We start from the raw sequence: 17545 nt of genomic DNA on the forward strand, positions 1-17545 counted from the left end.
CTCCTGCCTGTGCTCGACCCTCCGTCTGCTCCCAGCCCCTCATCCAGCGGGTGGGTGGGTACCACACCCCCAGTAAGTGGGCCTGGCAGGGAGGGGAGCCCCCCAAATTGGGCCAGGTGGACCCCGAGCCTGCTGGAGCCTGAGCAGACGGGGACCCGGGGCTCTGAGGGGAAAAGGCAGTGCTGGGGGCCCCGACCCGAGGAGGCCGGCTGGTGGGGGGCTGAGGCAGGTAGGTCAGGAGAGCTGAAGGGCACCCTTGTGGCACGACATGGGGCCTGAGTACAGGGAGGTGAGTGGCCCCTGCAGCTACCAGTGGGATTGGAGAGGAGGGCCCGGGGGTCCAGCCGAGCCCAGGGGCCTGGGCGGGGGCTGGGAGTCTAGCCGGGATGGAGGTGCCCACGGAACCGTCATGCGGCCCCGGCTACCACCATCCGCCCGCCCATCTGCTTGGGGGAGCCTGGGGAGGCTGGGCCCCTCTGCGGCCCTCACGAGGGCTGCTGACCCGTCTGCCAGGGCTGGCGCAGGCCCGCGAGTTCAGAGCTCACTGACTCACGAGGCTTCCTAATCGGCCACGGGATTTCTGCGGCTTCTATTCCCATAGGGCCTCTAGTTCCCAACATCTCCCCACCCTGTGCTAGGAAGATCCCCGCCCCGCCCCGCGCAGGGCCCAGGGTGGGCGGGAGACGTTGTCCCCTCCGGGGATGAGGAGGGCCTTCCCAGTCCTGCCGGGGGGGTGGGGCTGGCGATGAGAACAGGTGTGAGTTCGGGGTGGGGGCAGGGAGCCCCTCCCTCTGTGGGGCTGGTGACGCCACCTATCCCAGGAAGCCCTCGGAACCCTCGAGGAGACGAGGCTGACCCAGGGCCCTTGGGCGTTCGGCACTGGTCACTGGTCATGCCGGAGAAAGACCTGAGTCAGGTCTCACCCAGCAATGGCAGCGTGGCCCTGGATAACTCCGACTAGCTCTGAGCCTCAGTTTTCTCATCTGGAAAGTGGAGTCATCTGCCCTGCCACGTAGACCAGGGGGACTCTGCAGACACAGGGGCTCCCAGTGTGCCACACTGTGGGCCGGGCACCCCAGCCCAGTCCTGCCTCAGAGGCCATCATGTCTTAGAGTGGCAGACATGGGACAGAGGCTCTGGCCTAGCAAGTTTCGTCACCTTTCTGCCTCGGTTTCCCCATCTGTCCACCAGGAGGCCCTCCCAGCCCCACTGGTTGTGACCAAATGGCCTGTTGCCACAGCCAGTCACCCTGGAGGGCACCGCGCTGCCCAGGGCACTGAGGACAGAGGCCCAGGGGCTCCGTCCGCCCTCGGCCGTCGGGGGTGGGGGCTGGGGGCGGGGCCAGTCCTCGGCGGCCGCCAGGCGGTTCCTTTTGCTCCCGCTCCTCCCCTGGGCAGTTGCTGCCACGTGCCCACGCTGGGCTGGAGGCCGGGGCCAGGGGTCAGGAATGCCCCAGCCGCCCCCAGGGCTTCTGGCAGGTGGGGCACAAGTCAGTGCTTAAGCTGGGGGGGGGAGTCCTGGGGGACCCCGGGGCCAGGGAGCCCCGGGCACCTGTCCCACTCTCACCGGTCCCCTCCAGCCTCAGCTTCTCTAGCCACCGCCCAGGGTCCGGCTGTGCCATGGCTGACCACTGTCATTCCACGTCCTGAGACGCGCTGACGGATCCACCGGTCACCCCGGGCCCGGCTGCCACCCTCTGGCTGCCACGCGTCCCTGCGCACGCTCACCTGCTCGCTGACTGCGTGGTACCTGCCGGCCAGCTCGTCCCGCTCGGCCCCCGCCTGGGCCAGCAGCTCCTCCAGCCGGGACAGCTCCTCCTGCACGTGGGCCGAGGCGGCTGGCGGCTCCCGCAGCACTGCAGGCGCAGCAGCAGGTCAGCCTGTGGCCAGGCCAGCCCCCAGCCCGGCTCCCCGTCCCACCGCCGGTCTGCCGATCTGCCGGGACTGACCCGGGGGACCCCGATCTGGGGCCGCACCTCGGCCGCGGGCCTCCCTTCCTCTCCTGCCGTGGACATCACGTTTCACCCCGGTACAGACCCCTGCCCAGGGCGAGCCCCAACCCAGTTACAGCGTCCCCCTGGACGCTGGGGATCCCACACCCCCGTCAGGCAGTGAGAACTGCTGACTCAGGGTAACCAGATCTCACCCCCAAGTAGTAAGTTGCTGTTCTAACCACACAGTGGGCTTTCTTTTTCCTTAACACACAGTGAGGTCCCCAGTTCCTCTAGGAGGCTGGAGAGCCCCTTATTTCAGAAAGGGGTCTCGGGACCCCCACACGAGGGGGTCGGGGCACACTCTGGGGCCAGGCTGCCCTACTGGCTGGGTGGCCTCGGTGCAGGGACCCAGCTGCGCACGCAGCCGTGACAGACAGCGAGAGGCACCGCGAGGGGGCCCGGGGGCTGGGGGAGCAGAGCTCTTGGGGGGGGGCTGCTTAGCGTCCACGCCTCCTGAGTGTCACCCTTTAGGATTTCATCATCTAATGAAAAATGAACATAATTAAATCAAGACTGGTGGGCACAGATGTGTGACAAACCAACGCAGGGCTAGGTGGGCATGGTCCCTGTGGCCTGGTGGTGAGCGCGCCGTGGGGATGGGCTTCTGATCCCTGGGGACGATGCCGTGGGAAGGTATGGTTCTCGCCCTAACACAGGGGAGGATGATGGGCCGGGAGGGGCCGGCCCGGTCAGGGGACAGTGAGGGGCTTGGCTCCCTGAAGCTGGACTCTGACTGACGGCTCTGCAGCCCCCCTGGTGGCCCCCCTCACCTTGGGGCGGCTCCTCGCCCAGGCTGCCAGCCACAATCTCACGGATGCGGGCAGGCATGGGGATGGGTGAGGCCCGCCAGCCTCCCCCATGCACGGTCAGCGCCCGGTCTTCTCTGCTGGCCATGGGGCTCAGGACGGTGTCCTCCAGCCTCTGAAAAACACCGGCTCAGAGATGCCTGGGGCTGGCAGGTCCCTGGACAGCTGCCAGAGCCCCACGTGAACCCACTGGAGTTAGTGGGCGCTGCCACGGGGCTCCCATATGGTGGCAAAGTGCGCTGGAGAGGACTGGGTGAGGTCACCAAGGCCCGTGCCTTGGTTTCCCCACCTTTCAAGGTGGGAGGGCACCCTGCCCATCCTGGCGCTGCTCTGAGCACAGGTGAGGAAAGAAGAGCTGGTCCGGAGAGCTCCGAGCCTAGGGCACCACCTCGTCCCACCCTTCAGCGCTGCTCCGCCTCTGCGGGGGCTGCGCTGACCGTCGTGGTGGACCTCTCCGGGGACGCTGGGAGGCAGGCTCCTGCCTCTGGCCCTCCTGGAGCAGGCAGCCTCCCAGTTCTCACAGTGGGGTTGGCAGGGAGGGGTTTGAACCCCACCCAGCAGGCCCAGAGCCCCACGGCAGGAGGGGCTGACAACAGCAGAGGGACAACTGGTAGAAGGTCCACCCACACACCCCCCTTTAGGACAAGGCCAGCCATGTGGGGCTTCCCCGTCCACTGGGAGGGGCACGCGTGGGCCCTGGGCCGGGGCAGGGTGGGAGCCGAGGGAGGGACAGTGGGTGGATCGTGGGGACGGCCCTCCTTCCTAGCCGCCTAGAACAGCTGACCATCTGTGGCAGAGGTCCGAATAGCCCCGGACGCGGGTAGGAGACCCTGGGTCTTGGGTACCCAGAGACTGGTGTTGGGGTCTTGGGCTCCAGCTGGCGCTTTGCCCCGGCCCTGGGCATTCTTGGCTCCACGACGATGGCACCGCCGGGGGAGGGCCTGGGCTGCCCTCCAGAGCCCAGGGCCGGGCGGGGCCTTTGTCGCCAGGTCTGTCGTGGTGCTGACCGTGGGGGGAACTCGTGAACGCTGCAGGCCGAGGCAGCCACTTCTAAACCAGCATGAACATCTGGACATGAGAGGGCAGCGAGGCAGGATGGGCCTGCACTCAGGACAGTCCGTAGCTGCCCACCGGCCCTGCTGCCTTTGCGATATGAGCTGTCAGGCAGTGAGTGAAATAGCAGAGGGTAACCAGACGCTTCCCAGGGGGTCCTGGAGATGGATGTCCCCTCCAGTGACTCTCTAGGGCGACAAACCAGGGTCCTCCCATCACCCCCGAAGGTCCCAGACTTCTCAAACTTATCACCATATGCCCAGCCCCTCCCCACCCCTGGCTTCCCAAGACCCCCCACCCCGAGACTCCCCCGATCTCCCTCCCATCCCAGGGCCCTGGTGAGTGACCACCGCACAGCCTCCTACCTGCCTGTCCTCCTCTGATCCCCCCAGCTCTCCCTGAAGACCCTCTCGAGGCCTAGACCCCTCCACCTGGCTCTGACCCTCAGGCCTGGGCCGGTAGGGATGGAGGGCTTCCTGGGTGCAGCCCTGCTCCCCCCACCCCACTGCCCTGGTACAATCTCAGCCCGTCCCCTCCTCCTGAGACCCCAGCCTGGTCTCTTCCGCTCACGTCTGCCTGGACACGAGGCCTGCCCCTCCGTCAGCACCAGAGTGGCCAGGGCCACCCCGAGACCCGGGCTCTTGCATGACAGCTGGTGAAGCCACATTCCCATCCCAACAGGAGCTCGGTGCTGGGCAGACACTGAGCAAACTCGCGGGACTGAATTCCACCGCCCCCCACGGGGAGTGAGAACCCTGGCTCTGGTTCACCTGGACCCCAGTCCTCCTTCACCTGCGTGTAGGAATTTGAGTCCCCTGGGAGGTCTTGGGAGGCACCTTGACTACACTCCCCCTCGCCGACCCCCCTTCAGCATGACTTCGGGTGAGCAGCCTCCCTTGAGGGGAGGGGACGAGGTGCCTGCTGGCCCCTTTGGGCAGAGCCCGGAAGGGGGCGCCGAGACCACCAAGGCCGCAGGCAGGGGCTCAGCCATCGTCCGCCCTGAACCCCCTTTGCACTCAGGGAAACCGAGGCCCAAGGGGGAGGCGAGAGCCACCTGAGGCCCGCGGGACTGTCGAGTCCAGGAAGGCCCCTGCCCCTCCGCTCTCCACACCACCCTCCCCGCCCCAGCGTCCGCGGCGCCACCCGCTAACGGGAAGGCAGCAGCGGCATAAACTTGACTCATTCCTAACATTTACGGAGGGTCAGTTATTAGCCGAGACGTCCCGAGAGGAGCTGGGCGCGTAATGGGTTCCAGCTGTGGCCGGGTGCCTGCGATGGGCCGCGGCCCAGCTGGAGCGGAGGGAGGCAGCAGGGTCGGCGGGGTGGGGGTGCGCGGAGGCCCTGGGGCTGCCCCCTCCCACCCCGCCCCACCTCCTGCCCCCCACTCCCCCCAGTAATGGGGGCAGGGAGGGGCCTTCACCCAGGGCAGGTCACTGGGCCTGCACCAACCTCTGGCCTTGGGGCTTGGCTCCCCCTGCGGCCGCCCGGGACCCCGTGATGCCACCTGCAGCCCTGTGGGCCAGGGGTGGCTCTGGGTCAGCTTTGGGGGGGTGTGCTGTCTGCCTGTGACCGGGCAGTGCACTGGGAGACTTCTAGAAGCCCCCCTCCCCCCCTCGCAGTCTCAGCTGGTCAGAGGGGACACCAGAGCTGGGCATCAGCTCCCCAAAAGACCTCAGACTCACAGTTGAGCCTGACCATGTCCCCTCCTCCTTTCTGTCCCCAGCGTCCTCCTCCCCATCAGCTCAACCAGCTTATAAGGACCTCAGGGAGGTCACAGCCCCTGCGTGACACCCCCAGTGAGCCCTAGAGGGGGGCCTGTGTGTGCGGCCCAGTGGGGCGGCCATCCCCTCCTTCCTCGCCGCTGCCCTCGCCGTGTGGCCCTGTGGATGGGGAGGGTCTCCGCTCCGAGGACCCTGGGCTCCCCTCTGGGAGAGGTGGGCTGGGGCCCCTGCTCTGCCACTGCCGGTGCACTGCCTGACCTCAGGCATGCCACCTGCTGTCCCGAGCCGTGTGTTCTCATCTTTGAAAATGGGGCGTCCCAGGGACCCGGGGGCTGCGGCTCTGGGGACCCCGCCCTAATCCCACAGGTGAGGACATGAGGCGGCTGGGGAGGGCGGGTGGAGCTGTAAGACAGAAACGCAACCCACACGGAACAATCTCACTCTCTCCCTCACTGGTGACCAGCATCGGACCCCCGAGTGGCCCCTCTGAATCCGCAGGCTGCCCAGGCACAGATCCCCAGGGAGAGGAGCCCAGCGACTTCTGGAAGGAAGATGAGGGTGCCCCGTACCCAGAGCCCAGTGAGGGAGACCCCGGGGTGGCCCGGGTGGGTCCAGATGAGCCCGTGGCAAGGCAGGGAGGGGCGCCAGAAGCCCCGTTGAAAGTCACCCTGCGAGAGCGGGTGTCCAGCGGGGGACCTCAACTCAGCCAGCAGCGTGAGCGAGTCAGAATCCTGGGCCCCTCGGCAGAGTCGGGGGATGGTGGGGGGGCGCCCCTGGCCAGCAGCCTGGGTCTGGGGTGGCGGAGCTCCAACAGTGCCACCGTGTGGCCGCAAGGGGCGCTGCAGGAGCTGTGGCTGCCCGTCGCTCGAGGAGGGAGGCTGGGGCTCCTGGGGGCGGCGGGAAGGCAGAGGCTCCCTTGCTCATGGAGATGTGAGAAGGGCGTCACCTCTCAAGGTCTCCCAGCACCCGTTTTATATCTGTCATCTCGGCTGGAAGGGAGGCTCAGGGTCTTGCGCTCACGGGCGGCAGTGTTAGGCCTGGGCCCCTGCCCGTGGGCCCCCAGCACCTTCCCAGTGGCCCGAGATCAGGGCTCCACAGGCACGCTGGCCTTGGGTCCCCTCCCCGAAGGCAGAGGAGTGGGGGCGGCCCAAGCCTGGCCTCCTCCGCCTCTGCCCCTCAGACCCTCCCCAGCACCCCCGCAGGGCCCCAGGCACCCCAGGGCCAGGCTTTGGCCCTCGCCAGGCGCGGGCCCAGCTTGAAGAACACATCTGAGGACAGGGCCTCCAGCCAAGTCCAGCCACCGGACGTCTGCTTGCCATCCTTCCGTGGCTTGGCCGGCTGCAGAGAGGGCCCTGGGCCTGGGTGGCGGCCTGCCAGGCTCCATTTCCTTAGGAAAAAGAGCTTCTCTGTGCCTGGGGTAACCCCTGGCCCCCACCATGCTGTATCTCAGCACCGCCCAGTTTCAGATCTCTGTGCGTCCGTTGAGCCCTCTGGGGCCCTGGGCATCACCCCAGGAGCCGGGTCAGGCTTCTGTGGGTGGTAGTTTGGGCCTCAACTAACAATAAGGGGGCAATCTGGGCCAGGCATGAAAGCAGGCACTGGGGATGGGGGGACAATTTCTCATTCATCCCCGCTTCCCCAGCCCGGCACAGTCAGCGCTTGGCACGCAAGCAGGCTCAGACACAGGTCACTACCAGAGGGACTGAAAGCCAAGCCCAAGGTATGAATCACCAACTGAAAAATGACTCATGTCAAGGGATGACAGAAGGGCAGCATCCTGTCCGTCTTGTTTGCTACTGTGTCCTCTGTGCCCACACGGACTTCCGGGAGGAGGGGGCCGCTGAGTTGGACCTTGAAGGATAAATAAGAGTCCAGCAGCCAGAGGGGACAGAGGTCAGGCGTCCAGGTGGAGGGACCAGAGGAGGAGAGGCAGTCTGTGCGGGGCTGGGGAGCAGGGTGCACGGGAGCCACGAGGCGGGAGAGGTAACTGAAGGCCTTTAACATCCCCGTGAGGATGGTGGCGCCCCGTCTTCGCTTCTGAACGAGGAAGGGAGACATGTCCCATCTGATTGGCAGTGACCCTGGCTGCCGTCCACACAGGGCTTGGCCACACCCTGGCACTCTCAAACCATCCCGGCTCCTGTCCTGAGGGTGGGCCCTCACTCACCCAGGCTCTGGGGAGCCCCCCAGACCACCTGTCTCACCCTCGTACAGATGGGGACCCTGAGGCAGACAGTCAGTGGCAGGGCCAGGTCAGGTCCAGAACCTGAACACCACAGTGCCCTCCTTTCTGCTCAGGGGCAGCTGCGACTTCATGACTGCGTCAGCCCTCCCGGGCCTCCCGACAGCACCTCCTCCCTCTCCCCGGTGCCCCTCCCTTCCCCCCTCCCCCTCAGACCTTCCCACTTTGGAAACTTAAGCCATAAACACCTCTACAAAACCCGTGAGTGGAGAAGGTGTGTGGGTGGGGAGGGGAGGACGCAGGACACAGAGGACCCAGGGAGGCAGCCCTCCCTCCACAGTTACTAGAACAGCCAGGTAGACTGTGCAACTCCTACTCCTGAAGACGTCAGAGAGCCATGGAAGCAGTGGGGGAGATGGACCGACACTCAGGGAGAGGTGAGCGGCAGGGCGTCCTGGGCTGGGTGGGTGCTCTGAGTTTGGAAGATCAGCGACAGAGCCTGGGAACGGAGCGACCCTCAAAACAGAGCCGGTTTCTCAGCTACGATCATTTTAAAAGTGGTAACAGCTTCCCAACACATCAAATACCTAGGAGCCAATGTGCTAACAAAGTATGTGCAGGGCCGCTCCGTGGAGAGCTACGTTGAGTAAAATTAGCAAAAACGTAAATGGAAGAATGGAAGACAGCATTGTAAAGCCGTCAGTCCTCCTCAAATTAATCTGCAGATTCAATGAAATCCCAATCCAAATCCCAGCAGGGTTCTTAGTTTGTAGAAATTAACAAACGGATTCTAAAATTCTTATGGAAGAGTCAAAAGTATGTAGGGAGGGCTTCCCTGGTGGCGCAGTGGTTGAGAGTCCGCCTGCCGATGCAGGGGACACGGGTTCGTGCCCCGGTCCGGGAAGATCCCACATGCCGCGGAGCGGCTGGGCCCGTGAGCCATGGCCGCTGAGCCTGCGCGTCCAGAGCCTGTGCTCCGCAACGGGAGAGGCCACAGCAGTGAGAGGCCCGCGTACCACCAAAAAAAAAAAAAAAAAAGTATGTAGGGAATCGTGAAGAAAGCTTATGCTCAGACGTAACGACACGTCACAGATCCACAGGGACGAAGACAGGGTAGCGTTGGTATAAGGACCAGCTGACCAGGGAAGAGGCCACGAACTCTGGAAGTATATATGCGCACATGCACACGCAGACACGCGCGCAGACACATGCACACACTGGTGAGTGACAAAGGTGACACAGTGCAGTGGGGAGATGATGGGATTTTCAGTCTGGGGCAAGGCCCACTGGCTTTTCATACGGAAGGAAACGCGTGGTGGTCTCCACCTCACACCGTACACAGAGGTCAATTCCCAATGGATTGCAGATTTAACTGTGAAAGTAACACAATAAAGCTTTTAAGAGAAAACAGAGAAGACCCTCTTAGTGGCCTTGGAGTAGGCGAAGTGTGTTTCTTAAATAGCACACAAGCAGCAGTAACCTAAGGTGGAAAATGGACAGATCGTGGCAGGTTACAGTTGTGAACCGTTCCTCAAAGCACGTTACAGGGGTGAAAAGGCCACCCACGGGAGGTATTCGCAATACACGTATTTAATAAAGGACTTGTTTCCAGATTAGGCCATCAAATCGAGATCAGTAATAAGAAGAGAAGGCACGACCCCAAGAGCAAAACGGGCACATGGTAGAGCAGACGCTTCACAAAGGAAGATGTCTGGAGGGCCAGTAAACACAGGGAAATGTGCTCAGTTTCATTAGTCATCGGGTAAACGATAATTAAAACCATAAAGCAATACCACTGTACATTCCCCATAATGGCTGAATAGGAAAATGACAGGAAGTGCCAAGTGCTGGCGAGGATGTGTAGCGGCCAGCCCCTCACACGCTGTGAATCCATGCAGCCACTTTGAAATCTCTTGGCAGTGTTCACTGAAGCTGGATGTATGCAACCTGTGACCCGGCACTCCTGTGGCTGGGTGTGCACCCGACAGAAACACATACATGTGGCCCCCAAAGATGTGGAGCAGAATGTTCGTGGCGGTGCCGTTCATGGAACCACGCAAATGGCCATTAGCTCTAAAATGAACGCATTTCAGAAGTGCGGCATATTCACACACTGGCGTGCACAGCAAACTAGAGCGACGTGCTGCATTCCGGTGAATTTCGCAAACGTGGTGTAGTACAAAGAGTGTGTGTGTTTACACACTCACGTATATGGCTCCATTTCTCTGAAGTCCCCAAATGGGCAAGACTAATGTATGTTGGGGGAGGGGGCTTCTGGCATTCTGAGAATGCTCTGCTGGGGCGGGCGCCAGCCACACGACGGGCTCAGTTAAGCTGCACACTTAGGATGTCGGCACGCTTTTGTATGCATGCAAGGGCCAGTTTCTAGAATGCGGGGCTCTGCTCTCATCCCCACACTCTGTGTACAATGACTTTCCATCCATTCTCCAACCTACCACGTGTCCACCACTCCCACCCACCCACTCAACCATCTGCCACCATCTGTACGACAGTCTCTTCCCCTACCCACCCGAATGTCCCCTTATTCCTCCGTCCGCTGATCCTGAGCTCGGCAGACTCTATCTGTAGGCTAAATCTGGGCCTGCCGCTTGTTCGTAAGTAAAGCTTTCTTGGAAAATAACTACATCCATTTGCTCACACAGTGTCTGTGACCCCCTTCATGCTCCAGTGTCAGAGCTGAATAGTTGCTACAGAAACTTTATGATTTGCAAAGCCTAAAGTATCAGTCATCTGGCCCCTCCAGAAAGTTTGCCAGCCTCTGCTTTAATCCATGTATCTACTCATCCCACCCCCCCAATCCCACCCCATCCCATCCTATCCCATCCCACCCACCCCACCTCATCCCATACCATCTTCTCTCTTGCACTAAGGACATTGCTCCAGCAATCCTTCCTTATTGCTTACGTATCAGTTATTTTTCTCTCTATCAGACCATTCTTGTCGACGCAAACTGTCATAATTTATCCTCGCCTTAAAAAGATGTATTGCCCCTACGTGCCCCACGAGTTACCCTTGTGGTCAATGTCACCCATGACCCCCGCGCTGTTGAATGCCATGGTCCACCGAGTCTGTGCTTGACCTACTAGCAGCACTTTGTGCTGACGGTCGTTCCTCCTCCCTGGAGCTCTCCCCTCACGAGGTTTCCAGACATGGCCCTCTCCCAGTCACTCTCACCTCCTTGGCCTCCCCGTCTCGGTCCCCTTGGCCGGTTCCTTCTCGCCTCGCCCACCTTTAGGTGCGGGTGTGCACCCGCTCCTTTTCCTGGGTACAGTCTCCCCTTGGGATCTCACCCAGTGACCCACATGCCAACGGCCCCGGACATCTGGTTCCAGCACGGAGCTCTTCTCTGAAACCAGATCCAGGCGTCCGTTTGCCCCCCGGCTGCCTCCGTGCGGACGCTAATCAGCTTTTCCACCTTACGACGCCCAAAGCAAAACCTCTGCGCACAGGATAGTTAAACTAGATGTAAAGAAAAGCTTGAAAATCTCTATATGTTTGAAAACTAAGGTATTTATACCTTTAGATAATCCAGGGCTAAAATAAGAAGCCACAGTGGAAATTAGAAAGCATTTTGAACTGGGTAAAAATGAAACTTATTATATCAGAATTTATGGGACGCAGCTAAAGCCTTGTTTAGGAGGAAATGCATACATTAAAGAAGAAAGTGGGAATGTAAAATGATGCCACCACGGTGGAAAACAGTATGGAGTTTTCTCAAATTAAACGTGGGATTACCGTAGGATCCAGCAATCCCACTTCCGGGTGTACACCCAAAAGAAGTGAAAGCAGGGATTTGAACAGGTATTTGCAGCACTATTAACAACAGCCAGAGGTGGAAACAACCCAACGATCCATGAACATATGGATGGATTACAAAATGGGGCCCATCCGTACAGTGGAATATTATTCAGCCTTAGAAAGGAAGGACCTTCTGACACAGGCTACAGCATGGATGACCCTTTAGGACACAATACTAAGTGAAATAAGCCAGACACGAAAAGGCAAGTATCGTATGATTCCACTCATATGAGGTCCCTAGAGGAGTCAGATTCATAGAGATAGAAAGTAGGGTGGTGGGTGCCAGGGCTGGGGGAGGGGGAGGGGGAGGGGGAGGGGGAGTTCGTGTTTAGCGGGGGCAGAGTTTCAGTTGGGGAAGATGAAGAAAGTTCTGGAGTTGGATGGTGGCTATAGCTGCACAATGTGAATGTACTTAATGCCATTGCGCTGTACACTTAAAACTGATGAAAATGGTAAATTTTATGTATATATAATTTACCACAGTTTTTTAAGTAAAAAAAATTTTTTTAAACAAAGAAGGCTGCAAATCAGTGAGCTAAGCACGCATCTCAAAAAATTAGAACAACAGCCCAAAGAACTGAAAAGCAAAGGAATAAAAAGTATATAAATCAATGAAATAGAAGACAAAATACCGTACAGAGGATCCACAATGACCAGTATCAGCAATGAAAAAGGAGGCGTCAGTTCGGGGTGACCAGCTCATTGCAGCCTGCCAGGGACTTCCTCAGATTGGGTCCTGGGTGACCCCTGGGTCTCAAGCGCCTCAACACTCAGGGGCAGGTGGTTACCTGCTTCAGAGCCTCAGACTTCAAGAAGACAGTAAGAGGATATTGGGAACAACCTTGGGCAGTAAATTTGAAAATTTATATATAATAGGCAAGTTCTTAGAAAAATACCGTTAATCAAAACCTAACCCAAAAGAAAGAGTCTGAAAATTCCTGAAGCTTCTAGAGGAACTGGGCCCAGAATTACAAATCTTCCTGCCCATTGGCCTTCTCCACCGCCTCTGCGTCCAGACCCTCAGAGAATCCAGCTCTGAGGGTGGGCCGGGGCCGGGGTGACAGGGGCAGCAGCTCCGGCTGCAGCAAGTGGGGTGTCAGGAGCTCCTCTGGGCAGGGGAGCACATTCAGATCTGGTCCCACAGGAGCCCCCGTCCTCAAGCCACGCCTTGCCCGGACTCCTCGGTTTCCCCGTCTGTAGCTGGAGGGGCTGGAGGATCCCCCCTCCTCCCCCTCCGGACGGGCCTATCTGGGCATCTTGAGGCGCCTGCTGCCCGCTCAGCCCTGGAGTAACCACCGCGATCTCCATCACCGTGGTGAAGACAACAGGTGTTGGCTGGGCGGGCAGAGCGGACCTCGGCCAGGGCTCCCCGTGGCTTTCAGATGACGGTTTCCCACGGGCAGCGGGAGCTGGGGGGCAGCCACTTTTGCCAAGCACCGATGCCCACTGCCGGATGTCGGCACCATCCTGTGTTTCTCCCTCAAACCAGCCCGTAACCATAGCAACCTGCTTCAACTCTCGAGCCTCTATTTTCCTGGAACCCAAAGGTGTGGTAGCATCCTCACAGGCTGACGGGGTACCTGGCTTGGAAACTGGTGTGCAAGCGGCCCTCCCTCCCCTGACCCCCCCACCGGCCCTCATGGTCACCGGCACCCAGGGCCTCGCAGAGCTGGACCTCACGGGAACTGGACAGAGAAAGTCACCCCACCCAGGGCCATCTTGTCAGCTCTGCTGGCTGCATCACCTGATCCAAATATCCTGCCCCGGTCGTGTTCTGTCCTGCGTGGGCACCTGTGTGTGCGCGCGCGCACGTGCGGCGGCTCCGCCGTGTTGTTTAGTCACGGGGACAACTGTCGGCAATTACTCTTCTGCGTGACCTGTCTGTCTGCACAGGGCCACGTCACCCCCCATCAGGCAGTGCACTTCTGAGAGTCTAATAACTGCGTTAATAAACAACTCTGAGTCAGCTGGTTCCCAGGGGTTCGCTGGGATCCCTGAGGGGTGAATCAGGGTGGGGACTGTCTGGCTGTGATGGCCGGCGGGGGGTACTTAAGGGAGTGGGGTGGCAGGGCCGGGCACAGGCTGGGAGTAGGGAGTGAAGAGGAGGGGCGTGGGGTAATTCCCAGTCATTATCGGTGTCGCTGTTGTTTTTGTTATGCAGGTGGGTGCTATGAAGGAAAACCGAACCAGCACTTCTGGAGCTCACAGACTAGACACTGGGCACGGGCCACCCCCATGGGCGCACACCTCTCCAGGGGAGCCCCCGCTGATTCCCACACTTGGCCCCAAGGCAGTAGTGAACTAGACCCCAGAAGGTCTGGGTGGGAGGGTCCTCCATGCCCCACCCCTAGTGTGCAGGCCGCAAGCCTGAGGCCCAGAGAGGGGCGCTGATAGCCCGAGCCCACACAGCACGGAGCAGGGAGGCTGGCCTGGGGCTCAGGCCCCCGGCCCCCAGTTCAGTCTCTCCCCAGGCTCCTGTCCCGAGCAGAGTCTGCACCTGTGTGCACCCGTGTGTGTACGTGTGCACCCGTGTGTGTACGTGTGCACCTGTGTATAAGGTGCCTGTGTGTGTACGTGTGCACCTGTGTGTGTACGTGTGCACCTGTGTGTGTGTACGCGTGCACCTGTGTGTGTGTACGCGTGCACCTGTGCGTAAGGTGCCTGTGTGCGCACACACGCTCATGTGGTGCTTGTGCTGACCACGTGAACACGTGGAAAGTGTCCCTTGGAGCCGGGGAGGTGTGGCCTCTCTGTGCAGGGTCCTTTCCCTCCCAAGGTGCCCTTGGGGCCTGCTCCCAGGAGGCTGCCAGAGGGCAGCCCCACCACTGACCTGGATCACAGCATCCAGCCCCAGCCGGGGCCGCTCGGCAGAGTCCCCGTTGCCCGGCTCGCTGGAGGCAGAACTCATCGCGGGCTGGGGCACAGGACCCAAGGGAAAGCAGGGACTCTGCTGCCGGTGAGTTTCCTCCTGGGACCCTGGCAGGGCCAGGACTTCCTTCTGTGCACCGACCCCGCACCTGGGCAGCACCTGGCTCCTCTGTCCTGGGTGCCCAGCTGCCCTCTCTGGGTTGGCAGGACAGCGTGGCTGACTGAGCCCATAGGCGTTGCTGCGGCAACCATGACGCTGAGGGCTGGTTTTCCCTGGAAACAGGAGTGCAGGCCCCGTTGCCATGCGGACTAGGGAACGCTGTTGTCCAGAAGCTGTTCCCCAGGAGACCTGGAGAGGCCCTGGGTGAAGCTCTCCACCTGAGCGACCACACCCGGGCGACTGGCCTCTCCCCCAGGCCCCCAGCCCTGCAGGGAAGGGCCCTCAGCCCTCCACTGAGCAGTTGCCCCAGGAGGAGTTGTGTGCTTGGTGGCCACACACCAGGTAGAGGAGGCGTGCAGACCACGGGTCCTTCCTGATGGAGAATCATAAACTGTGACTCTTTTCTGAGCATTTGCAAAGGAGCTTGAGTTCAGTAGTGCAATGCCGTGTAACAGGTGAGCAGAGCCTGCGGAGGGGAGGTCACCTGCCCCAGGACCAGGGCAGAGCCCGTCTTCCTCACCTGCCCTCAGATGCGCCTCTGGAACCTGACTTCCCTCTGGAGCCCTTCAGGTGGCCTGCCCCGTGGCTCGTGCACTTCCTACTTCACTTCCTCTCACCTGAACCTCCCCGGAACCACACAGACCACTGGCAGCAGCTGACCCGTTGTGGGTGGTGATGGGAGAGGTCCCTGCAGGCCCAGAGCTCTGCGCTCCCCAGCCTGGGCCTCTGCAGTGAGTCTGGCTCCCCAGTGTTCCCTCCCCTCAGGGGATCCTCCTTCAAATCTGGACCTTTCCCAGCCGGGCTAATGCCGACAGGAGTCCCTCTTGGAAACGGGCAGCCTCTGGAGGTGGGCCCAGCAGCGGGAGTGGCAGCCCGTCTAATGAAAGGAGGCCAGTTTGGGGCCCTGGGGACGGGGGGTGGTCCCCAGACTCCCAGAGACCTGGGCTCTTCTGAGGCAGCTCAGGAGATAGAGGTGGCCTGCCGGGCAAGGCCAGAAGGGGCCAGCAGTGAGGGTGGACACTTAGTGGGTCAGCGTTTCTGTCCCCAGGGCTGCCAGGGGCGAGACTGACGGGGTCCAGGCCACTTCCTCAGAGCCGAACTGTACGACGGTGCTGCCGTTGCTTAAAGGAAGCTCTCCCCAAGAAACGCGTGCCCTCTGTCTCCTCCTGGTGTCCTCAGGCTGCCCCCACCCCCTCCCCACCACCCGTGAGGATAGCCACGAGCGTGCCCTACGCAGGGACAGGACGGGCTCTTGGCCGGACACAGCCCCGCTGGGCATCACTGGACAGTTTGGGGGACGGGGGACAAGGCCATCCTCTGAGCACGGCCCCCCTGGATTAGTGGCGACTTCTGGCTTCCGGAGGCGCCAAGCAGAGGCCCAGATTCTGACCGCCATGGCTGGGGGGCCAGCCTGGTACCCAAGGCTGCCGCTAGCTCCTGGAGCCCTGGACCCCTGTGGGCCCCGAGGACTGAGCACCTGGGGAGCTGGGGAGGGGGCTGGGGAAGGGACAGGCTCGGCACTTCCTGCTGCCCGGAGGCTGGGCCTCATCTGCCCCAGGGAGCTGGGCTCGGGGGCTGGGAGAGTGTGACCCTGCCCTCTGGGGAGAGTTCCTCCCTGGGGGGCTCAAAGGGGGGTGCTCGGACAGTGGGGGGATGAGAGGCTGCAGAGGTCGGTGTGACCACCCGTGAGGGTCACTCAGACGAGTCCAAATAAGACTCCGCCGGCCGGACGCAAGGGAAGTTGGTGCCCCTGTGGCGGGTGGGGTTGTCTAGCCTGTACCCCACCCCTCCCCACCCGGACACCCGCCTCGGCCTGTTCTGCCCCCTTGAACACTCGAGGCTGAGCAGAGCAGCCCTGTGCCCTCTGGCCTTACCCTCACCCACCCCAGCACCCTCTCCTCCAAGACCCCTTCTCTGGCCCCCATGCCCCTGCCCCCCTAGGCTCACATGGGCCCCCTACGCACCACCCAGGGCTTCACGGCCCAGCGTCCGTGCTCGCGGCTTCTCGTCCTGGGCCATCAGTGGGCCGGAGAGCCCTCAGGGAAGGGCTCAGCCCAGGGCCTGGGCACAGCCCCCGGGGAAGGCTCTGGAATGAGAGAGGGTGTGATGGAGAAGCTCACCATATGGGGGGCCCCAGTGGGATGGGCCTGCGGGCAGGGTGGGCTCAGGGAGGACTGCGGCTGTCCTGACCCCCTCCTCATGGGCTCTGCTGGCCGGCGCCCTGGACCCAGCGCCTCCCCCTGGGGCTTGGAGAAGGTGCCCAGGGCCCCCAGGCAGCGAGCGCCGTGCTGTGGCCTCACCCACCGGCCCCTGCCCAGCACGTGGCCACCCCTCGTCTGTGCCCAGGAAGGTCCCTCACCGTCAGGCCATCACTGCGTTTTGTCACTGTTCCCTCCTCGAAGCAGGAGCCTTGCTGGGTTCTCCTCAGCCCCTGCTGAGTTTACAGTGAGAGGTCACCCATAAACTCCCTCAGGACAGTCCGCAGTCCTGGCCGTGCCGGGCCCACGTGTGGACAGGGGGCCCCAGGGGGCTGGGTGAGGAGTGGGGAAGCTGAAACAGGGCCAGGCTGGCCTCACCTCTTTCTGCCCCTCGCCGGCCCCGGGGGCACCAGAATTTGCCACCCCTGAGCCAGACCCTCCCCAAGAGGAAGGGACCTCGAAACTCTCAGGAAAGCGTGGACTTCCCCATGCTCAGGCCACTCTGGCCCTTGGACGGCCTGACAGACGGAGCCGGGGTGGATGCCTGCTGCGGACGTGATGGGGGACCCTGACGTGTCCTCGAAGACGGGTCACATGCAGGGCAGCCTGGGAAGAGGGTGGGAGGCCGGGAAGGAGCGGGCTCCTCTGTCCCAGCCCCGTGGCCTCCGGGCGCAGGTCTCGCCGTAATCGGCCCTGGGACCTGGCTGGCATTTGTGCCTGTCTATGCTCCTCTGTGACCCTGTGC

The 17545-nt window shown here is 61.7% G+C and overlaps 1 protein-coding gene across 1 annotated transcript in view; it reads right to left on the reverse strand.

The window, feature by feature from the left end:
• CROCC2 (ciliary rootlet coiled-coil, rootletin family member 2) overlaps positions 1-14482 on the reverse strand; it is a 71992-nt gene extending 57510 nt beyond the window's left edge. Inside the window, 3 exon segments of the mRNA XM_060151567.1 lie at positions 1728-1855; positions 2764-2914; positions 14405-14482. Coding sequence (XP_060007550.1) covers positions 1728-1855; positions 2764-2914; positions 14405-14482 — 357 coding nt within the window.
• Positions 14483-17545: the final 3063 nt, after the last annotated feature.

The sequence above is a fragment of the Lagenorhynchus albirostris genome, chromosome 6 (genome assembly GCF_949774975.1).
Source record: "Lagenorhynchus albirostris chromosome 6, mLagAlb1.1, whole genome shotgun sequence".
Lineage (NCBI taxonomy): Eukaryota > Metazoa > Chordata > Mammalia > Artiodactyla > Delphinidae > Lagenorhynchus > Lagenorhynchus albirostris.